The 25,072-nt window shown below is 34.1% G+C and overlaps 1 protein-coding gene across 2 annotated transcripts in view; it reads left to right on the top strand.

Annotated features, from left to right (window-relative positions):
- The window catches only part of LOC110033387 (DNA repair helicase XPB1-like), a 28,786-nt gene extending 5,389 nt beyond the window's left edge, over positions 1–23,397 (top strand). Inside the window, exons 9-20 of one of the 2 annotated variants that reach the window (XM_020737348.1) lie at positions 6,451–6,538; positions 10,235–10,572; positions 10,713–10,788; positions 10,871–11,064; positions 12,163–12,326; positions 12,412–12,484; positions 21,157–21,222; positions 21,304–21,384; positions 21,499–21,558; positions 21,974–22,057; positions 22,166–22,308; positions 23,049–23,397. In XM_020737348.1, coding sequence (XP_020593007.1) covers positions 6,451–6,538; positions 10,235–10,572; positions 10,713–10,788; positions 10,871–11,064; positions 12,163–12,326; positions 12,412–12,484; positions 21,157–21,222; positions 21,304–21,384; positions 21,499–21,558; positions 21,974–22,057; positions 22,166–22,308; positions 23,049–23,145 — 1,464 coding nt within the window. In that variant the 3' untranslated portion in view covers positions 23,146–23,397. Of the gene's footprint in view, positions 1–6,450; positions 6,539–10,234; positions 10,573–10,712; positions 10,789–10,870; positions 11,065–12,162; positions 12,327–12,411; positions 12,485–21,108; positions 21,223–21,303; positions 21,385–21,498; positions 21,559–21,973; positions 22,058–22,165; positions 22,309–23,048 lie in introns of both variants that reach the window. The other variant, XM_020737347.1, reaches the window with a different exon arrangement.
- The last annotated feature ends 1,675 nt before the right edge of the window (positions 23,398–25,072 follow it).

Raw genomic sequence — 25,072 nt, 5'->3', positions numbered from 1 at the left:
GTAGTAAAGATGATGGTGTATGATCTCTGATAGTCCACTTCAGCTGTGAAACATGAAAGATTGGATGCAGTGATGATGATGGTGGTAACTTCAAATGACAGACCATTACCTCAATGCTTGTCATATTCTTATGGGGTCCAAAATATTGTGGATAAAGTTTCTCGTTCCTCGCCTGGCCAATGTCTTCCGCCTGTAGGGCCTTAGCTTCAAGTAAATCATATCCCTTGGTTCGAACTATATCTCTCCTATGTCCGTCCACCTTCTTCTTCATGATCTGTTGAACTTTTGCCAATGTTCCGTCCTTCTCCAAGTAATGATTGACACTAGATATTAGTGAAGTGTTATGCCCATAATGTACCAGATGAGATTGATCCCGCCCATAAAAAAATCTTGAAAGGGGTGATATGTGTCGCAGTATGATATGAAATATTATACCAATATTTGACCCACACAATCCACTTGGCTCAAAGCTTCGGCATATCTAATAGGTATGTCTCCATTTGTTGATCACCTACGTTTGGCATCGGTCTAAGGATGATGTTGTGTTGTGCTTCTCTTAACTGAGCAACTTCTTCCAGAATTGCTGAGGAACACCTTGTTTTTGTCTAATAAAATAGATTTTGGCTCCGTGCAAAATGACCACTTCCTGTATGAACACCATAGCAACTAAGATCGTAGTGTGTGTGTCGTAATTGAATGAAATATGCATACTTGCTCAGACGATCCACTACCACCAAGATCACCATAAATCTTTATGATTGTGACAACCCCTCTATAAAATTCATCATCACTTCTTCCCAAATCTTCCCCGGTAAAGCTAAGGGTTATAGTAACCTGCCTAATGCCATGGTCATGTAATTGTGTCATTAGCATACATTGCACCGTTCCATCATGTCCTTTTTGTCTCCACACATCCCCACCCAGTAAAGCTCTGTCAATAGAAAACTGTATGTCTTATGTACCCCGGAGTGTCCCCCAATTGTACTGCTATGAAACTCTTGCAAAAGTTTGGGGATGTACTCTGATTCCCTTGGCAACACAAATCACCCCTGGTAGAGTAGCTATTGCCCCCTCGATGGATGTCCTGGATAGCTGTTTGAATCATGAACCAACTCCATCCATATTTTCCTCAACACTTCATTTTGCTTGCTTTCCTGTCTCAGGGCTTCCCAATCAAATGACCAAGGGTATCGATAAGGATGCTAGCTGGGGTTCCTTCTTCTTTCTCGACAGGGCATCTGCGATTTTATTCTTCAATCCTGACCGATACTGAATCTTAAAATCATATCCTAATAACTTGAATAACCACCTCTAATACTCCTAATTTACCATCTTTTGCTCCAAAAGATACTTCAAGCTCTTCTATTCTCTCAGACCATAAGGTGTCGTCCCAACCGTAACCAAGACAATAGCCATCAACTCTCACTCATACACTAACTTGAGTCTCGCCCTAGCTGTGAGCACCTGACTAAAGTACGCAATCAGTTGCTGGTCCTGCATGAGTACTGCTTCCAAGCTACACCTTGACGTATCTGTTTCTACAACAAATGTTCTACTAAAATCTTGAAGTGAAAATATCGGTATGCTGGTCATAGCTGTCTTTAGATGTTAGAAGGCCTATGTTGCTACCCCCTCCCTCCCTCCCTCCCTCCCTCCCTCTTGAAATTGTCTTTCTTTAGTTGCTTCATCAGCGGCCATGCTATCGCGTTGTACCACTTTGCGAATTATCGAAAGTACCCGGTGAGACCTAGGAATCCACTCAACGCATTCAAACTCTCGGGTGAAGGCCAGCCCATTATATCTTCAATTTTGGACGGGTCCGCTGCTACTCCTGCCCTGGTCACCACATGTCTTGGGTACTTCACCTGTAGCTTTGCAAGGGAACATCTCTTCTAATTGACATACAACTGGTTCTCTCTCAACGTCTCCAAGACTGTCCTCAGGCGCCTCACATGCTCTGTTTCTGTATGACTGTGGATCAGAATGTCATTGAAGAAGGCTAGGACAAATTTCTTAAGGTAAGGCTGAAAAAACCTATTCATGAGGGACTGAAGTGTGGCTGGGGTGTTCGTGAGACCAAACAATATTGCTAAGAACTTGTAATGTGCTTCAGGTGTCCTGAACGTTGCCTTGTTCACATTTGTTGGATTAATCCTGATTTGATGGCATTCCAACTTAAGATCGATTTTTGAGAAGAAAACTATCTCATAATGCTTATCAATCACAAGGATATGAAATTTATTCATCAGTCTCCTTGTTCAAAGCCTGGTAGTCCACGCAAAATCTCGAGCTATTATCTTTTTTTTTTTACTTATTGGACTAGACTGGAAAATGAGCTGACTGTGCGCCTGATAATTCCCATATCGAGCATCTCTTAAATCAACTTTTCAATCTCATCCTTTTGAATTTGAGAATATTGGTTCATTCTGACATTGATAAGATTGACACTCTTCTTTATGTTATAGCAGGCTCATGGTGGTAATCCGCTTGGCTGCTGAAATACGTCATGTAACTGCTGTAGGAGCTGTTGAACTCTCTCAGGGCTCTTATAACTTGGGATCTCGGATCTACTCTATGATTTGCAACTCTAAATATCTTTAACCCTGTTCCTCATATCGTCCTGACCATGGTTTTGAGAGAGACAATGGTTTTGCATATGTTAGCATCTCTCCTCAACACCACCTTCCTACCCTCCCCATTGAACTTCATCGTCAGGGATTTCCAATCCACATTCATCTCACTAAGTGTCTGCAGCCAGTTCACCCCCAGAATCACATAAGTGTCTTCTAAGTCCATTGGAAGGAAGTCCTCTATTTCCTATCAACCCTACAGTGTCAGAGGTACTCCCTTGTAATTTCCTCGATTTTTCTCCATCTGCATTGTCCCCATCTTGACACCAAAGCTCCCCGTATCTAGCAGCTCCAATCATAGCTGATCCACGACATGATTTGAGATGAAATTATGTGGCTTCACCATCTACACCAACACCATAATCGAGTGCTCCCTGATTCGTCCCCCCTCACCTTCATAGTGTGATTTAGAGTAAATCCCAACAATGAATTGAGGGACACCTCTACATCAGTGTAGCGCAAATGCTTATCTTCCTCCACCATGTCTTCCTTAGAATACTCACTATCTATCTCCTTCTCATGAACTACTAGGACCTATAGTGCACGCTTCTTGCAATGGTGCCCCGAGGCATACTTCTGGTCACATTGGTAACATAATCATTTCACTCTTTTATTCTGCACTTCTGCATCAGTGATGCACTTGAAATAGCCCTCGGAAAGGGTCCTGCATTCTTCTCCATTGGCGCCTCTTTTGAAATGACACAATTTGGTTCTTGGTGTCATGGCCGTCGACACAATCTTGTAGAATCCCCTCGTGGTGTTACCTTTGCTAGCCTTGGTCTTCTTCACCTACATCTCATCTTTCATCATCTGGGCAGGCTTCATCATCTCCCTCAATTCTCTTGTTAGTCTGAATTGCCCCCGGAAAGCTCGATCTTTACCCTGTATTTTTTTATCATCCTTTCCTGAGTTAGAGCATAGAATTGCTCATATAGGTCTTTCTCAGAGGACTCGAAAACGTACCAGTAAATAATCCTTAAACTCGTCCCTCGAATGTATTGGGTAGCTCATCTCCATCCATTGAAACTATGATAGGACTTTTTCCTCCAAACATAATTCTGCTACTATGAGCTTCTCTTCCCCAGTTAAACCATTTACTGCAAAGTATCGCTCCGGCCGATGAACTCATTCATGTGCATATTCCTGTTCAAGTAGTGGCATTTTAAGTTTCCTTTCCCTAGTATCGCCATTCCAACTCTCTCCCTTCGACGTCTCCCCATGTGTCTGGAGTGAAACTCCCTCATTCAGTCATAGTCATACCCCCTCCCGCTTCTCTTCTTCCTTAGTTGTGCTCCTCTGTGCCCCTTGTAGCACCCCTCCAATATCAGCCCATCCCCCTCCCTTGTAAGTTTTCCACCCCCTCCTCTCAGAGTCATAGATGTGAGCTCTTTGTGATAGATGCTTTGCAACTTAGCACCCTCTCATTCGTTCCCCTTCCCATTCAATATGACCAATGATTCTTTGATTAACACTTGGTTAGGGTTTGCAATTTGAGCATCGGCGGGGTCTTCGATTGCATCTATAGGAGTCTCTTCATTATTTCCTCCATGCTCCTGAATCGATTCTCCATTCAGGCCTCTATGGAAGAAAATCTAACATCCATGGTGGCGAATCTTTCTTTCATTCTCGATCTGATTTGTCGTACTCTTTCTAACACTTCCACTTTATTTGTTATCATTCCTCCAAGATCTGGCTCTGATATCAATTTGATACGACCCAAAAACAAAAACAATGAACAAACAACGAATAAATTGCAATAGCGAGATGGGGGAACTCAAATGAGAGCTGATTTTATTAATACCAACACAAGTAAACAAGATACAATGTTGATCTATTATTTGATAGGAAGATCGTCGATCCACCAACTCTAGACGCTGCTAGAAACACCAAGATAAAAGAAAAATTACAGCCAAACAAATCATTAAAATCAACCCTAAACAATTAGCCCTGATAAATACTCTCCAAGATCTACTTTCAAACTTTTCCCCCAAAACTCGCCTTGATTTTCCCACCTCTTTTACGTGATTAGTGGTTGTGTGGACCCCACCTGGGTATTGAAAACGTGCTTAGCCTCTTCTAGGTATCCTGCCCTTCTATGCTGGGCCGGCTAGCTCGGTCTGGCTGTCAGCTGGGTTGGTTTGGTTTGGCCGGTGCATATTGGCCCAATTTGGGTTGACTCGACTCTCCTGCTCTTGATGATTATTCCGTCATCTTGAACTGGCGCATGCGTATCAACTGATGTTGTCACTGCTTAGGTTAAGGAAGGAAAGAAAACAATCATTATAGTCAAGATTTCAAATGAGAAAAGGAGCAAAAATATTAGTAGAAAATTTACTATTTTCCATCTATAGTATATAAGCTTATTGAGGAGGTGAATCGGAAACCAATGGAATTAATTGATTTAACTACCTCAAAATTTCTTTCGTGTATTCTTAATATTTGCTAGAAAAGGTTATATATTGTTGCATAATAAGTTGGATATCTTATAAAATTTTTACAATTGTCTAAAATTTAATTTTCTTTTGTTCTTATCATGAATCAGTAATCAATGCCTTGAAATTTTCTGTCTTTTTGCATCATTCGAATTTCACGTACAGCGGATTATCCATGTAATTAGCCAAACTATCTTACTGACCTCTTGCTTAAAACTATTACGTATGAAATCATTTAGTTTGTATTGATGATTTTTGGATTTCTTTTTATGAAATACAATAATTATTTCCTTATCAACTTGAATATCAATTGGACAATTTGTCAGAGGCAAATTTTATCCAAGCTTGACTTCTTAATACAAAATCTTCAACCTACCCTTCCCTTCATATGACCAAGTCTAGGTGTCCTTTCATCTATTTTCTATGGGTGTCGCGACAACCTTTTGCTGCGATCTATAATGCATTGCACGATTTGCAAGATTTGTGAAAATTTTTTATTAGGTATTTGGAGGTGGTGTGTATATGATTATCTTATTCTAACTGGATTTGAGTCTGGTGAGCCCGAAATACCACTTCTCCTTTGCGCTCGGGCACATATGATTGGATGTCTGCGTCATATGCTTAATATTTCAGAGCCCCGCGCCACGTTGGGATCGAACCCTTGACCTGAGAGGACTTACAGTGACCCCACCACCAACAGGCCAAAACAGGCCAAGGCTTGCTGCGCGCGCGCACACACACACACACATATATATATATATATATATATTATCATAATATAAATAATATAAATACTATATTATTATATAAATAAAATATGTAATTTCTTTATTTCGAGCTAAAACAAGCTGAACACGAGCGAACAAATTGTTGTTTATGTTTGGCTCGTTTATACTTTTAGTTAAAATTTTTTTCGTGTTCGGCTCATTTACTTAACAATTAAGCCGAACACGAGCTACTTAACGAGCCAAACACAAGTTGTTCGTGAACAACGAGCTTTTTTGACAGCCCTAATTCCAATGCAAATGAAAAATCGTGATATTTAAAATCTTTCTAAAAAAAAAAAGCTAAGTGTTGTTTTTTAATATTAAAAAAGCACTTATTTTAATTATGTTATGCTTTGGAATAACTGTTTGTACTATTCAGTAAAATATTCAATTATGTGGTTCAACTACCTCTGAAATTGATGCCTATATTTTCGCTTACCATATTTCAAAGATATTTTGAATTTGTTTGTGCTATGTTTAGAAAGACGACCATTTTCTCAATTTGTTTCTTTTTTGTTATGCACGCTTCATTGATAGTTTATAAGGTAGACTTTGATTTCGTGAAATGTTTATTTTCTTTGTAAGTAGATTTTTATATTACTTTTCTGGACTATTTAACAGGTCAATCCTGACTTGAACATGGAATTGAAACCTCAAGCTCAACCAAGGCCATACCAAGAAAAGAGCCTTAGCAAGATGTTTGGAAATGGTTGGTCTTCTTTTGTACAAAATCTAGTTACTGATTTGTAAATTTGAGGACCCTTAAATAACTTAGAATTGCATAAAATGTCTTTCCTTGACAAGTATTACTAATTATTTAAGTCTACGAATAAGATTACAAACTCTCAAATTTCTGCGTTATGCACTTAAATTGTTGTAATTTGCTTCATTTATAGTATTGTAAACCTAGAAGAATGTTCATTTATTGATGTTTGTTCTTAATTGTTGAAATTGAAGGAAAATTTTAAATTCACGTTCTTGTTAAAGAAATTTGGTCCTAGTGATTTTCTTGTGCATCTAAAATAAAAGTTAATGTCATTGATTTAAGAGTGGAAGATTGCGTTAGGTAGTCAACAATCAACATAAAAATTGTATAAAATTTTTTACATTAATTCTTTAAATCACTGTGTCAATGCTAGTGCGTCTATAAGAATTGACATGTTGTATGACCTGAATATAATGACAAGTGTGCAAGGGTCGTTGCACCGACATCGTAATGTAGTGTTAACAAACAATGGTTCCCACATTATAGACGCATACAAACAAATAAGTTAGTACGTAAAAATAATATTAGGATAGAAACTTGGAATATGGGTACTCTCACAAGTAAATTAATAAAATTAATAGATATTAGGATTCATTGAAAGATGAATATATTATGCATTCAAGAAATTAAATGGGTTAGAGGAAATGCTTAAGAGATTTATAGTTTTAGTTTTAAACATTAATATTCAGGTAGTTCTACTAAAAGTGATATATATGTAATTTTAGATGAGAGTTCGAAAGATAATTTTGTAAAGATTAATAGAATTAGAGATAAAATTATAGCTCTAAAGATTGTTTTTGATTCTAATATTTTTAATATTATAAGTGTTTATGCTTCACAAATAGATTTGGATATATGCTCAAAAGAAAAATTTTGGTATTACTTAGAATATTAATGCAAAGATTTGAAAAAAAATTATTGGAGGAGATTTAAATGGACAAATTGGTGGAATGATAGAAGATTTTTGAAGTTTGGAGTAACTAATGAAGAAGGTAGACCCACCTTATATTTTAATTTAGTTTATAATTTTGTTATTGTTATATTTAAGAAATGAGATAAATATATTATTACTTATAAGAATGAATCTAATAAACTATAGATTGATTATTCTTATGAAAAAAACTGATAGTCAAGATGGTAAAAATTATAGTCATTCAAAGTGAAAATTTAAGTAGTTACATTGATTATGAGTTTGAGAATTTATGTTGAATGATTTGAAGATAAAAAATATAACGAAATATTATCATAAAATTTGATGAAGGCATTTAAAAAACATAAATAAATTATTTTTATGAGTATAATTCAAGATGCTAAAATTTGGAATGTTGATGAAAAAATTAATACTATGCGAATAAATTAATGAGCACTATTAAACAAAATATATGTTTGGAGAAACAAAAGAAAAAACTCTCATGAATAAAATATTTGGTGGTGAAATACTAATGAGCAAGAAAAGATAAAAAATAAGAAATTTTGTTATAAAAATTTGTATAAATGTAAAAATCTAGAGAATTAGTAAAATATAAGGTGACATATAGGGAGTCTAAGAGAATAATATATGATGTTAAAAATTTTGCTTTTAATAATCTTTATAATAGATTAGGTACTAAAGATTGTTAAAAATGTATGTATAGACTCGTCAAACAAAGGGATAATAAAAGTAAAAGATTGTTAAAAATATATGTATAGACTCGTCAAACAAAGGGATAATAAAAGTAAAATTTTAGTTCAAGAGCATTAAAAATGAAAATAAAAAGTATTATTTTTAGATGAGGATATTTAACATAGATGGGTGAAATTTTGATAAACGTTTAAATGAAGATTGTCAAAATGTGATTGATTTTAGTAATCTTATTATCATAAATAATGCTAAATTTTTTTATTTTCAGTCTCGTATTGGTAAAATAGGTGTTGTTGAAGCTTTAAAAAAATGAAATGTTGAAAAACAGTAGGATCTGATGGTATTTTAATATAAGTGGAAGTGTTTAGGAAATCTAATAATTTCTTGACTTACTAAACTTTTTAATATTATTTTATAAACTAAAGGTTGTCTGATGAGTGGAGAAGTATTCTATAAGTTTTTATTTTTAAGAATAAAGGAGATGCACAAGGGTATATAAATTATAATGGAATTAAGTTAATGTGTCATCAAGTAAAGTTATGGGACTAAGTAATTGAACATAGGGTACGATCTCAAAATCAAATAGGATTAATGCCGGACAAATCTACTATGAAACCTGTATATTTATTGAGAGGTTTGATGGAGAAGTATGGAGAGGATAAGAAGGATGTATATATGTTTTTTTATTGATTTAAGAAATGTTTATGATAAGGTTCTTAGAGATGTACTTTAGAGAGTTCTAGAGAAGAAAGGTGGTGATATTGCTTACGTTCAAGCCATTAATGATTTTTTTACTAGAGTTGTTACTTGTATTCAAACACTAGGATTGACCACGTATTTTTCTATTTCGGTTGGATTACATCAAGAATTGGCTTTAAGCCATTTTTTTTTTATTTCGTTATGGATGTTCTTACTAGACATTTACTGGAGGATGTACCTTAGTGTATGTTTTTTGCTGATGATATCCTTTTTGTGGCTAAGACTATAAAGAGACTTTGGAAAAAATAAATTGAATTATGGAGGTCAACCTTAGATTCTAAAGACTTTCGTTTGAGTAGATCTAAAACTGAATACATGGAATGTAATTTAATAATACTAGATCTACTAGCGAGGTTGTAATAAGGGGCGATCAAGTCATTAAAATGAGTGAACGTTTAGTTATCTCAGATCTATCATTCAATGTAACAATGATATAGATGAGGGATGTTTTAATAGAATTCAAGTTGGATGGTTGAAGTGGAGGAATGCAAACTAACACTTAGACTTGAAGGAAAATTTTATACGATGGTGGTTAAACCTGCAATGCTTTTTCACACATAAAATTAAATAAAGTTTTGTTGTGATGAGAATGCTCAGGCGGATGAGTGACTTTGCACTGAGAGACAATGCGAAACAAATATATTTGTGAAAAGGTTTGGAGTAGCTCCAACAACAAACAAGATTAGAGAAAGTCGCCTTAGATAGTTTGATCACATTAAACATCGACCATCTGATGAATCTATTAGGAGAGTAGTTGTTTTAGATTGGGCTTGTTGTATGAAATGTAGAGATAAACTTAAAAACACTTGAACATGTTGTATTAAAAATGATTTTAATTTATTAGAGTTAAATGAAAATATGACCCTCAATGGGACACAATGGTGAGAAATGATTCATGTAGTCGACTCCACTTAGTGGGATAAAGACTTCTTGTTGTTGTTGTTGTAATATTATTGATTTAAGAAAAAAATGAGTATGCTTAACCAAGTGCCAGTAGACTAGTGCTTAATACTTAGGTAAGGCAAGGTACTATCCTAAATTTATAACTAGATAAAAATATCTCTTATAATCTCTAATCAAATATGAATCTGAAAATATTATCATGTTGTCCTCTTTGTGTTATTAAAATCTAATAAAGAATTTTTTTCCTTATTTTTGGTTGCCAGCAAATGTGCACTACTCATACATATCTTTATTTATATTTTGATGACTATTTTGTTTATGAAGATTTTCTTAAACCATCTTTTCTCAAATTGCAGGACGAGCAAGATCTGGTATCATAGTATTACCCTGTGGTGCTGGAAAGTCATTGGTTGGTGTTTCTGCAGCATGTCGAATAAAGAAAAGCTGCCTTTGCTTAGCTACCAATGCTGTTTCTGTGGATCAATGGGCTTTTCAGTTCAAACTTTGGTCTACTATTAGAGATGATCAGATCTGTCGTTTCACATCTGATAACAAGGAAAAGTTTCGTGGTAATGCTGGTGTTGTTGTGACAACATATAATATGGTTGCTTTTGGTGGCAAACGCTCTGAAGATTCTGAGAAAATCATTGAAGAAATTAGGAATAGAGAGTGGGGTTTGCTTCTCATGGATGAGGTAAGATGTCTTTATCGTTGCAATAGAAGCATTTAAATTTTGCTATTAATGCATCGTTTCAATGTAATGTTGCTTCAATTCTGAATTTCTTATCTTACGACCGAAGAATTGGAGTCTTCTAATGTATCTTTGTTTTTCAGGTGCATGTTGTTCCTGCACACATGTTTCGTAAAGTCATTAGTATCACAAAATCTCATTGCAAACTTGGGCTAACTGGTTAGACAAATGATTTTTTTTCATTAAATCTGTCTCTTTTTAGTAGTTCTGATTCCTTGTCACTTTTCTTGAACCATTTCAGCAACACTTGTGAGAGAGGATGAGCGCATAACAGATTTGAATTTCCTCATTGGACCTAAACTATATGAAGCTAACTGGCTTGATCTAGTGAAGGGAGGATTCATAGCAAATGTTCAGTGTGCTGAAGTATGGTGTCCCATGACGAAAGAGTTCTTTGCAGAGTATTTGAAGAAAGAAAACTCCAAGAAGAAACAGGTATATAATCCAAAATGCAGTCGATCTTATGCTTGTAATAAGATATTTGTAACTACATGCTATTTTAAAATAGAGGCCCTTTAAACTGTGGCATTTCTTTATTCCCTAGTGCTTATAATTATCTAAGTTAAAACTGAACTGCACTTTGTAATGTTTGATGTTGGCTGCTTTGTTATTTTTATCGTATAAACATAGGTCACCGCAGGGATGATATTTTTGTTTTGACATGAAAAATTGGCCTATCTGTTCTTAGATTACTAGTATTGACATGTTAACATTCTCTACTATGAAGCAGAGGTGCTTCCGAAGAGCGGGATAGTGTCTTATAAATTTCTGATATTCAGTTAGTTGGTTATTCCTCAAATATAATGTCTAATATGCCTTTTAATGCATCCCTTCTAATGCTTTCAAATGGTTTCAAACCATGTCAGATACGCCAACTTAGTCCTAAAAAAAAGAATCTTTGTGTATTTCAGTATTGATACGGAGGCATAATAGACCGGTCAAACTTTTTTATTCTCATAATAATCTTACAAACCATATCTATACATGCTAAAAAACATTACCTTTATGGTAAAGTTTCTTTTGGGTTTTCCATATTGTTTTGAAGTCATGGATCTTTTTTTTTTTTTTAAACAAGTATGCATGCATATGCATGTAATGTATGTATATATTTTTGTGAACTTGTACCCTACTTTTTCAGGATTTGCATTATCACCACTTATCAACCATCATTAGCGTTATCACATTTATTAAAGGTCCATATACATATATTGTATTATTTTATTGTGCCCATACCTTATTTCTTTGGAACTCATGAAATTAAACTAATAGATTGAACTATTTTAGGACCGGTCTTCTATTTGTTTGTCAAGAAAATAACAACGTAGGATATTAGGAAGGTTTTCACGTTCGGTATATTTGTAACATTACTTTAGTGAATTAGTGTTTGATTATCACTCACCAATGATTTTGCAGTTTATGCTTCTTGAAGTTAGCTATTTTTTCTGTTCTCTTATTAATTCTGATTCATAATGCCTCGTTTATTCTATGATGCATTATTGCTTACATATTATTTATTGTCATGTTTGTTTTCAGGCTCTATATGTCATGAATCCTAATAAATTCAGGGCTTGTGAGTTTTTAATTCGTTTTCATGAGCAACAGCGTGGTGATAAGATTATTGTTTTTGCGGATAATCTGTTTGCACTCACAGCATATGCAATGAAACTTAGGAAACCTATGATCTATGGTGCAACCAGGTACAGTTAGCTGATGATATTTGATATCTCAATTTTAAGTTTTTTAGATTTATTCATGTTAATATCCCATCTATCTTATTTTTAGCCACCAGGAAAGAACGAGAATACTTCAAGCATTCAAACATAGTCCTGATGTTAATACAATCTTTCTTTCTAAGGTATATCCTCTAAATTAAATTGAACTTTAGTCTTCTTGTTTCTGTATGGAGTGAATTCTAGTATCTTTTCATAGGATGGCTTTCCGTCGAATGCTAGAACTTTTATGTTGTTTAATGATATAGAATGCACTAATGCATGCAAATCCAGCATTCATATATTTATCAGAGTTGGATAAGACTGAAATGGAATATATTCTACTATTCATTTTAATGGGTAACTGTGAAGAGCCTAGTCGTTGCCATTTCATGTTGATGCTATTTTCTGAAAACTTGTAGAGTCATGTTCCTTTTGAGGGTGGGTGAAAAAAATGAATAAACAATTGAGGACACAATACCACACGCGTAACAAGTTGCCAAAGTTTCATCGAATGTCACTTTGTGGCTGTCAAGAGAATTTATGGTTGATAACAAATTAGATTGAATTTAAAGAAATTTGCTTGATAACAAATTAGATTTATTTTTTTGTACTATTAAGTGGCTTCCATTTTCTTTTGTTTGGATGACTTCTCTGTCATACCGTAGCTTTAAGTTAAAAATAATAAATTTAAAAAATAAAACTACAAATGTGCTGTAAATTTAATATTTGTTCATTATGGAATATCTACATAAACTAAAGCATATTTCATAATGCTCTGCATTTTTATATATAAGTTTTATTTTCCTATCCCCCACATCCTTTTTCAGTTTCAATGGCAAACTCTGTATGAATTATTTATTGAGAACTAAGCATTTTAGGACATTATTTTTGAAATCCAGTAAATAATGTGAAGTAATGTGTTAATGAAAGCCGTCTTGTTAAGCTTTGTGTAAACAGAACATTTGTCAAGAGATACATATACTCAATGTACATGTTTTTTTTTTGTTGACGGTCTTGAACTGTCATGCATATTAGGTTTAAAAATACTGCAAGGATAACATAGAAGTTTCAAATGAAGAGATAAGCATCTTAAATACTTCACCTTCTAGAAAACAATTTTGTAGATAATCCTTCAAATTTAACAATATATAACGCCTTATTGATTTAATGATTTTCTTGTTGCATTTGAATGCTTACTAATTATCACTGAAAGTAGATGTTTTGTTGGAGATATGGTCATGGAAAAATCCAGTTGAAATAACTGATCACCATGATTCACCGAAAGTGGCAGCTTAACCCATGGGCTCAAAATTTACTTGTGAGCATTATTGAATCATAAAGGCTTGATTTCCATTTCCAGGAAGTTGGAACTTAGTAAAAACTAGTCTTATTTAACACTTAATGAAGCATGTGTTAATTACAAAAAAATGGAAGAAAAATAAAATAGATGTCTTTGTCCATCTGATTCCTCGATACCTTGCTTCACACAATCTCCCGCTCCAATACATGTCTAGCTACATTTCTTTTCTGCCCTTGTGTTTGTTTTCCTTCTTTTTGCTCTAACATTGTGAAGGAAAACAGCTCCCTTTTTCTTATTCCTCAAATTGAAAAATATATGTTTCATGTTTAGAGATTAGGAATATCTCTAATATAGAAAAGATAATGTAATTAGATATCCTCTAATCAGGCTGCCTAAAATACACGCTTCCTAATATACAAGCTTTAGATTTAATTTTTTCTATAACAGTCCTCTCAAGCTGGAGCATAGATATTTAGCATGTTCAACTTGTTACAAATATAAGTAATCCTAGATTTATTAAGGGCTTTGTAAAGATATCCCTTAGTTGTTCGCCAGATTTCACATGAGCTGTAGAAATCAAATTTTGGTAGATCATTTCACGAACAAAATGACAATCTATCTCAATTTGTTTAGTTTGTTCATGGAATGCAGGATTTGATGCGATATGAATTATAGTTTGGTTATCACACCACAACTTTTCTGAAACTGCCATCTTAAATCTCATTTTGATCAAGTGTTGGGAGACTTATATGAATTCACTCCAAGTTTGGGCCATCACTCGATACTTAGATTTTGTATTGGACCGTGACACTACATTCTATTTCTTACTCTTCCATGAGAACAAATTACCACTAACAAAGACATAATATCCAATAATGGATCTTTGATTAAACTTGGAACTTGCCCAATATGTATCATAGAAACATTCAATATTTCTATGCCCATAATTTTGATATAAAATATCTTGTTCAGAAGCCCCTTTAAGGTAACATAATATTTATTCCAAAGCTGACCAATGTTGGAATATGATCTAGAACATTTATTGTTCTTTTTTTAGCAGCTTTTGACATGTCCTCTTCGTATCCAGATTCATGCCAGTGGCAACACACTACCGTCGTCACCCTTGATTTTCATAATTCAGAGTTCCACTTCTGTAATTATCTTGAGACGGATGTTTACTAATGTATGTATTTTTCTGACTCACAAGAGCACTAGGTTGCTCCATGGTTGAAGCCTGAGAACTCAGAATAGTATGCAACACTCAAGTATAGACTTTCCTCAGAGTAGTAACTCTAGGGTCAAATAGGATTTGTGATTTGACACATTTATATTGAGAGTTGAGGGTAGTTAGAAAGCTAGAATACTCATAATAGGCATTTGTTTTCTTTAAGCCCGGTGAATCAGGACATAGGCATTGAAGGGCAATATTGCATTCAGTTTTTCATACACATTTGAAGTGCATGTGTATGAAAGGCAGAGGTAGACCTAGGAAGACTTGGGCTTATTGAATAAATAATGATCTTAAGTTATTAGAACTAAATGAAAATATGACACTAAATAGGACGCAATGGAGAAAAAGGATTCATGTAGTTGACCCCACGTAGTGGGATTAAGGTTTTGTTGTTGTATTTGAAGTGCATGTGATATGTGAAGTAGGGCTGTAAACGAGCCGGCTTGAGCGAGCTCAGGCTTGGCTCGTGTTCGACTTGTTCGAAATAGTTCATGTTCGAAATTAGCTTGTGTTCGAAATCGGCTCATAAACAGTGTGTTCGTGCTTGATTAGATTTAAATATTTGTGTCCATGTTCGACTCGAAATTAGTTTGTTAAAATTAAATTGAAAAAAATAGATATAAAGTGTAGGATTCCAACCTGGACCAAATGTGTACAAAATAAAACACTAACCACCTTAACACATGAGATGTTATGATTTAAATTTAGATACAAATATATAATATACTATTATATAAATAATTTATGTAATATATTATTATAAAAATACTTATATAATTTTTTTATTTCGAGCTAAAACGAGCCGAACACGAGCGAACAAAGAGCTGTTCGTGTTCGACTCGTTTATAATTCGAGCTTTAAAAACTTGTTCGTGTTCGGCTCGTTTACTTTACGAACGAGCCGAACAAGAGCTGTTCGCGAACAACGAGCTTTTTTGATAGCCCTAGTATGAAGTGATTGATCATGTTCTTCAACTCGATAGAACTTCTTGCATACATCAAAGATTTGAAAAATATTCTCCAAGAAAATACAAATGTCAATTCTTCCATCACATCCTTAATACAGTTACAATGAGTAATATGACCATATTAATTAGGTTCGATAGAGTTCTATATTGTTTTCAAAAATTGGGCAACTACTCTTATCTACTCAGAATAATTTAACTCAGTCTCAACTGGGAGATTATCAGTTTTTTGAGAAACATTTATTAAATAAACTCATAATTTTATTTTAATAAAAATAATTGATGCTATTTAGTTTTTTATCCGTAATCTTTGCTACAGTCTCAGGTTGATTTTATTTGCCAGTCATAACCAATGTCATTTAGCGTTGAAGGACGAGCTGAAGGAGCGGTCAAATGACTAGTAGACAAATAACTTAACGACTAACAATTCAAATACTGCCGAATAAAGAAAAAAAAAAGAGCGAAGCCAAAGAAGTAGAACTAAGTAGCCAAAGGCAACAATCGAGAAAATTGACCTAAGCGACAAAACAAACCGAAGCAAAATGAGCGACTGAAGCTGATTTCGGCTTTGTCGATGCCCTAATCTCGTTGACAAAGATAGGGTTGACGATGCAGATGTAAAAAATGTCGAATATGTTGTTGTTACTTAGAGATGCAGGCAATGCCTGATGGAAACAGAGCACTAACGACGTTGGATGAAGCCGAAGCAGATGGAGACGACGTCAAATGATGCAGATGAAGCTGAAGATGTTGTTGACGCTTAGTGATGTAGACGATATTGAAGTCTAACAATCTAGATGACCCGAACAAAACTGAAGACGATTGATTCGTAGAGGGTAATGTGGAAGATGCACACAGACGTGAACGATTCAATGAGGCTTTGATACCATTTGATGGAAAGCATCCCTCTTTTTCTGATTCCTCAAATCCAAACACATGTTGCGTATTTATATACACTCCTACATTTTTAGGTTACGAATATCGCTAATATGAAAAATATTCTGTAATTTGATCTCCTCTAATTAGCTTGCCTAATATCCCATATTTATAGGTTGGGAATATCTCATCAACACAGATTGGGCGGATGAAGCAAATGCAGACGACCCCGAATATGCTGTGGATGCTTAGCGAGGCAAACGATGCCAGATGGAGACGAAGCGGATGCTGACGACATCAGATGTGTAGATGAGTCTGAATACGCCATCGACGTTTAACGATGTAGACGACGTCGAAGTCTAGCAATTCAGATGACTTGCATGAAACCGAAGACAAATGATTCCTAGAGACTAATGTGGAATACAAACGATACAGACACGAATAATTTGATAATCTCTAATACCATGTGAGGAAAACATTGCTCCTTTTCTTATTCCTCAAATAAAAAAATGTGTTTTATAATTATATACACTTTCTAGTTTATATGCTAGGAATATCTCTAATATATAAAAGATTATGTAATTAGATCTCTAATTAAATTGCCTAATATCAAGCTTCATACTATAGAAATTTTGGATTTATTTGTTTCCATAATAAACATGTTTTGCGCTCTCTGTTAGACCCTTCTAGGTTTGATACACAGTTTCAATGATGGATACTCTTTTTTGAATTTTCTTACTCTTATTGTTCATCATGTTAATCTCTATAACCAACACATCCTTCACTCAACATCGTATACCATAACATCATACTTGTATATGCCCATTGCTTCTCACTCAAACTCATGCAACTTGCATGGTTCTCCTTCGTCCTTATGCCTGAGTGCAAATATTCTTGAGTTCTTCTCTAGCAATTGTGCCTTTACTTTGTCAAGCTATGCATCCTTAAGTTCAACTACCAGAAAATCTTTTTGCTTGGCTCAAATCGAACACTTTTTCGCATAAACACTTGGATAATTTTTAGTTTTCTATTCCACAACATTTCTTTCACCAAGCAAATATGGATGAACCATTAATGAGTTGTTGATCTATGGTCCTTTCTAAATTGAAGAGCATGTCTTCATTCTTTGATTCAACTTGGTTTTCATGAGCTCCCCATCCTTTGATCTATATTCCAATCACAATTTGGCACATCCTTTGATCTTTTGATGCCACCAAAGTTTGAAGACTTTTGTTTTTGCTTACTAATTTGGCCCTTTAAAGAGTTTCACTCTTCTTTGAAATCATAAATATTTAATTTGGCTCAGTTTGAAAGAATATTGCATCCATTAATATTTGATCCAACTGAAATTTGAAGGACTTAGTCTGTTGATCTTTGATTTGACAGAGCTTGACGACCTTTATGTTTGTGCAATACTTGATCCATTCAAAGTTTTGTCTCCCTTCGTTGACTTTTGATCTGTGCCGTGCCCTCGAAGGGACTTCCTTTATGGTTTAGTTGTCAAGGCATTCAATAACATTGACTGCCAATCAAAGAATAATTACATGTTATTATCATGCTTTTAAATACTAGTGTGGTAAGCAAAAGAAATAAATGTAAAATGCAACAAGATAGTTACTTATTCACTAATTGCAAAAGAATGTATGCGAGTCATAGTTTGTAGACTTCCTCGTATATTGATTTCCGTGGAATCCGTGATCCAGATATAGTTTTGTCTCTCTCTATTTATTTTTGAATTGGGTTCACATGGATGAATGCAAAAAAGAAATCCAGTGGTGTTCATCTGTGATAAAATCTTATTGGTTATTTCTTTCTTTTAAGGTATTGGTAGGTTAGAAAATTACATGCCTACAACATTGCCAACATGCTTGCCACCTCTAATTGGTGATAGGTCGGGGGAGAACAAGCGAATTGGCTAGGTTGCATCTATTACTTTGTAATCTATGGGTAAAAACCAAAAAGAAAAAAATAATGATGTTTAAAATGAGGTAGCTCGTTGATTCTTACTGATACTCCCCTAATATTGAACAAATAATATTTTATTGTAATCCATGAGAGACAAACTCAACAATAGTCAAGCGATATTATTCCATTACATTCTATTCATCAAATCCCCTTCCCCTCCCCGCTTCCCCCTCTGAAGTTTTTATCTTTTGCCAAAAAAAAAAAGTCTATCCGACAAAATGGGTTCGGTTACATTGATCTTTTTTCTCTATTGTGTCCTACTAAGTGTCATATTTTCATAAAGGAATAATCTCTTAATTTTTTCTACTTTTCACAAGGTAGGTCTTGCAAAAGGAATATCCCAATTAAAAAATAGCTATTGTGCATACAACTTTATATAATGATTTTGACATAGCATTATTTACAGCTTCTATTTGATTCTATCTTGGCTTTAATATGTTTGCTTTGCTTTGAGAAGTATCTTTGCCTCCAAACCTATCTATATATAAAAATAAATGGATAAGCAAATGAATTGTAGAAGTTATATTAATGACATAAATTGCAAGTATGATCATATGGTAAAAAATATGAGATAAAACAAAATACTTTTGAGTATTTTAATTTGTCTTGAAAAGCATGCTAAGGCTTTAAACCATGCAAAATATTTTCAAGCAGAAAACATATGGTGTCAGTGCATTGATAACATTTGTCAATGCATTTAAATATGTAAGCATTGAATTTTAAATTATCTTAACATGGCAATAAGGCAATAATAGAACATTTGGCTAGCCCAGGGTATTAGAATAACTCAGCCCATTTTATTGTAGGGTACCATGGTATTCTTGGATAGCTGATGATTCTACTAATGAAAAAATATCTATGAATAGAAAGTATATATATTTTGAGTTACTCTAATAATATAGTAAAATTGGAATGTTAAAGCGTCATATTTTCCTAGCAATCATTCATGAATGTTGAACAACCACGTAATAATATAGTCAAATGTTTGTCATTTAAAAACTTGATGTTCTCTTTGTGATATATAGGAGAAGCATTTGGATGATGGAGCTTGATGTGAACCAACAAGAAAAAGATAGGCACTCGATATAGGGGATAGTTTATATCAATGAATTTATTGTGGTAACAATGGTGAGAAAGGTCTCTAGTGATGAAGTGAAGTTTGAGAGGCCGTGACATCATGACATCATTGAAGGGTTGGAGAATCTGAGAGTTAAATTAGGTCATGTTGAATCAGGCATCAATGATCCTAAAATTGGTTTTGCTTTAGGGTAAAATGTGAATGGGGTCGAGTAAGCGATATGAGGGCTTGCTAGTAGCAGAACTGGTGGGTTCTTGTTATAGGGTGTGACTAGGTTTGTAGGGCAATGAGATCAAGGCTTGCGAGTAATGTTGCGACAGTTAAGCTTCCGAGTTTGTGGTACTATGTGGAAAGTTCTAGTGGGATAGGGTTTACCTTATCATGATGAACGTGCTCAAGGCCGAGAGGGAAGGTTGGGAGAAGGAAAGGTTGTGCAGCAATATCTAGGGTTAATAATAACCTCACTCTAATATCATGTCGACGGGGAAAGTACATTTTCCATCTATTGTTTAGTAGGGAGTCCTTTTTCAGTAAAGAAATAAAATACAATGTCAAAAGGACAAAGGAATCAATGTTGTCTACCTGCTTTAAATAGGTGGTTTGCCTAATATAATGCTTACTCTAATATAAGCAACGTGTCATTGTACTCACCTATCACTAGTTCTTTTTTTTTTCAAATTCAAGAGGAAGGTAATCTTTATATTGACATGTATTGTGGCATGGTAGAAGGAAAATATTGAAAATCCTTATAAAATGTGTTAAATTTGTTGCAAAATTTTGAGCATTAAAGATTTCTTCTTGAACCAAGGCGATTGGAACAAAGTGAAAAAGCTTTTGTGGATTAAAGTAAATCTGAAATGAGAAAACAATGGATCATGCTTATAGTGGTACGGAAATATGCTTTCAATTTTCTTCATTTTCAAGTCAAGATTATATTTTGATTTATCACAGTACATTAGAAGCGATATTAGAAATGATCACTGATGATTGGGGTTGTCGTATGCAAATTTGGCTGTAACTAATGGCAGTTTTTTATGGCATTTTGTTTCAGCTCCCATGATGCTGATTCAATATCTGGATGAAAGCGAGTTTTTTTTATTTATGAAAGCTCTTTCTTTTGACAAACAAAAGCATAACTGCTATGATCATTTGACATAATGATCTACTGTTAAAAATATTATTTAACAACTAAGTCTAAATTTATGTGGTTTTACATCTTGTTATTCAAAAATAAAAAAGTTAATTAAAAAAATCATTTTTGAAGCACCAAAATGATTTTAGTAACTTTTGTGCTTATTGTCCAATAGCCCCTTAAATGCTAGCTTTGAACACTGTTCTGCATTTATTTTAAAGGTAGGTGACAACTCAATTGATATTCCAGAAGCCAATGTGATAATACAGATCTCATCTCATGCGGGTTCACGCCGTCAAGAGGCTCAGCGTTTGGGCCGTATTCTCAGGGCAAAGGTAGTAGTAACTACTATCGTGTCATCTTTTGTTGTCAAAGCTGATTGACATTTGAAACCACTAGTTTTCAACCTCATCTAGGGCCGGCTACAAGACAGAATGGCTGGTGGGAAAGAAGAGTACAATGCTTTCTTCTATTCATTAGTGTCTACAGATACACAGGCACTGTTTGCTTCTCTATTCGTTAAATTCCAGCGGTTCCTAACAGTTGTTTGATGGGGAGCTGTTTGTAGACATATTTTGTCTCTGCCTCACAGTAATTTTGTACAAATGCAGGAGATGTACTATTCAACTAAAAGACAGCAATTTTTGATTGATCAGGGTTATAGCTTCAAGGTATGGATGCGGTGCTATTAAAACTATAGTTGGGGGTTTTTTTTCCTCCCGTTATACATGATGACGTTGTTATTCCATATTGCTTTATGTTACAGTTATAATAGAGAAATAATTTATGCTTGTACAAAGTGCAAGTTGATGTCGTTTCAAATGTACTTCATGAAAAATTTTAAGTCGCCTTACTTAGAAATATTCAAGGATGAAGGCCCATTAATGATGTTAAGTTGATTAAAATATCTGTTCGTATTTCTTTTATATATATATATATATGTTCACATGCGCTAAGGCCCCATGATGAGAGCGCGCGCCATGTGCCTAAATATTCGAGAACCCAGCGTCATGTGCCTAAATAGTGCCGCAAGCCTTGGCCTATTGGTTGTTTAGTTTGTTAATAAATGAGAGGCTACGTTGACAGGTCATTACAAGCTTGCCACCGCCTGATACAGGTCCAGAACTGAGCTATTATCAGCTGAATGACCAACTTGACCTCCTAAACAAGGTGTTTTGTTTTACCTGTCTTAGATTTCATTCAAACCTTGTTGCTAACTTTTACCATATTTTTTTTTCCTTTTCAAGTTGGTTGGTCTAATCTCTTTTATTCTGTTAGGTTTTGAATGCTGGAGATGATGCTGTGGGTCTTGAGCAGCTGGAGGAGGATGCAGATGACATTGCTCTTCTGAAGGCTCGACGTTCTGTTGGGTCTATGAGTGCACTGTCAGGAGCAAATGGGATGGTCTACATGGAATACAAGTATTTTTTTTCTCTACAAATATTATTTACTCGGAGAGATTCTTTTAGGGGGTGTTTGGTAGCATACTATTTATGGGATTTAACTATGATTCGACTTAAATCCTGCTAAACATAAAAAAATAGAAACTAAATCCAATGCTTCGTTAAATCAGTAATATTTGCATTCCGTGAAATAAACTAGGTAAATTCGGATTTATTAAATCCATTTATGAGGTGATGTACGGGCGTCGCTCGTCGTGTTTGGTAAATCCGGATTTAACGGGATTTGATAAATCCTGTTTAACATTAAATCAAGTCGCAGCCAAACACCCCCTTAATATAGTATTTTTATCCTTGGTTGAAAACACCATATTCTCTGCTGTTAAAAAAAAAAAAAATGAAGTATGCCATTTTTTCAACATGTAGATTATTTTAGCTGTTTTTCTTTGCAATTCTTTATGTTTAATGATTTTTGCTTCTATTGATGGAATTCATTACAAAATAGACAAACTAACTAGCATAATTGTTGTAGGGTTTTGGCAGTTGTGTTGTTTTTATGATTTTGGAATTGGGTGGTGTTTAGCTGTATCCTGGTCGATTCCTTTGGCTGTAAAGGGTGATGTTGTTGTTGCGATTTATGTGGCGTAGCTTTTGTGGTTTTGTTACTTCACATCAATTGCCGGCTTTCTCTTGATTGTGGTATTAGAATATGGTTTATGTTCTTGCTTAAGTGCTTTTCATGATGCGTCTGTTTTTGGCAGTACGGGGCATGGCAAGAAGACAGCGCAGGGCCAGACAAAGACTAAACCCAAGGATCCATCCAAGAGGCATGCTTTATTTAAGAAACGCTTCGGCTAAGCTGTACTTTTTCTTTTCACTCTACAGCTTTTTCATATTTCTTACTTTGATTGACTTTTGTTTTTTTTAGCTATAATATGTTTGATTTTCCCTCACCAAAGTATTGTTAACTCTCGCCTTGTATTGTAGATGTAAGTTGGGCGGAGAGGGAGAGGGAGAGGGAGAGTTATATATATACTTGTTTCTTGTTGATTTTGTTCTGATCACTGTAAGGAGTAACATAAATAGAAAATGAATCAGAAGTAATTCTCATTTTCATTGTGATTTTCTAAGGCAAGCAACCATCATGAGTAAACTTTCAGTCAACCAACCAGCGTTTTTCTTTGTATTTTGATGCGGTTAAAAAATGTCATTTTTTTAATATAAGCTGTTTCAAATATTGAAAATATTTGAACTACCAGATGAGTTCAAATTAATGAATACTTTTGAGAACAAAGATTAATGCCTTATGTAGTAAGCTTATAACATTACAGTTGGATTAAGTAATGAATTAAATAAATTATTGGCTTGACTATCTATCTTATCTTATAATTGAATGTCATGATAGTAACATATAATCATATATAAGGAAAAGAAATCTGAAGTTTGACCTTGTCGCAATGAGAGTGACTGTAAGAGTTAAGAATTGGCTAAATTATTTTCTAGTTTTTTTTTTTCTACTTACATGAGCATGAATATGTCATCATCATCATTATTATTATTTAAAGACTGAATTCATGATCTTTTGAATGGCAGCTAGTTTAACTATTTCTTCTATTTCTAGAACTTCCTCAATGGGTTGGAATTACTTGAATGCTCCATATACAAAGCTCTAAATTAAGGCTATTTTAAAAGCAGAGAATTTCTATTTTATAAAATTAAAGGTAATCCCTCTATTATGCTAATGGAATAATCAAACACAATAGATAGTTTTGAGAAGTTAATTTGATTGCTAGCTAATGATGATTTGCTAACTTATATGCAAAACTATAATATTATCCAAATGGTATTAGTTCAAATAGCCCTTAAACCAAGAAGTTTAAATGCCTCCATTTTAGCACGTGTAAGATACGGATGACATCTAAATTGGACAAAATACCCTTTGGACTAGTTAAATTCAGCCTATACATTGATTTTTATACTTTAGTATATCACTAAATCCTAGTCTATATCTATCAAATGTTAAACTTTACAAGCTAATAAATTAAAACTTCAATTGATTAGTTATGATTTTTTTACCAGGATAAAAAAATTAAGAATATGTTATTAAAGCTTTGGATACATTATTCTTTAATACACAAATAATAGTTGCAACAACGTCGCTTCTCTTATTGAAACCAATTTCTTAGGTTTGTATATGTCCACTAATGAATTTGCCTGGTCAATCAAAACTACTTTTGGTGACTTTGGACTCTTCATAATGCTATAGCACTTAGTCAAATGGTTAATCAAGAACTTGATTAAATATTTCAAACTTTTAAAGTAGATGTAGAATGAATATTTACTCTTTAAAATTCAATAACTCTTCCTATGGTTCATAAAATTTAACTTCTTCCATTCTAAAAAAAAATCATTTCTACTATTGAAGAAAGTTTTATTGAAACCCCAATGATAATAAAAATAGAAAATATATTACTTAACGAAATTTTATAGCCTATTTATGGAGAATTGCAATCTCTTACCCCTTTTAAAAATGAATTTTAATTTTAATGGATTCCAAATTAAGTTGTAGTGGTAGGAATCTTCCTACTCAAACAATGACAATATTTACTCAACAGCTTGGCAAAAGGATATTTAACTAAGTACTCATCACAAGAATATGAAAGCATATAAATAATAGTTAAAATAGTTATACAGGAAAGTAAACTAAACTATAACAATGATATAAGATAAGAGATTAAATAGTTTGGCCATTCTTGACCTATGTTCATGCCTTGCCTAACTCGGC

This window comes from Phalaenopsis equestris, unplaced genomic scaffold, assembly GCF_001263595.1.
Source record: "Phalaenopsis equestris unplaced genomic scaffold, ASM126359v1 Scaffold001162, whole genome shotgun sequence".
NCBI classification, from domain to species: domain Eukaryota; kingdom Viridiplantae; phylum Streptophyta; class Magnoliopsida; order Asparagales; family Orchidaceae; genus Phalaenopsis; species Phalaenopsis equestris.
Note: the sequence above shows the minus strand (reverse complement) of the source record. Positions and strands in the feature narration are given on the sequence as shown.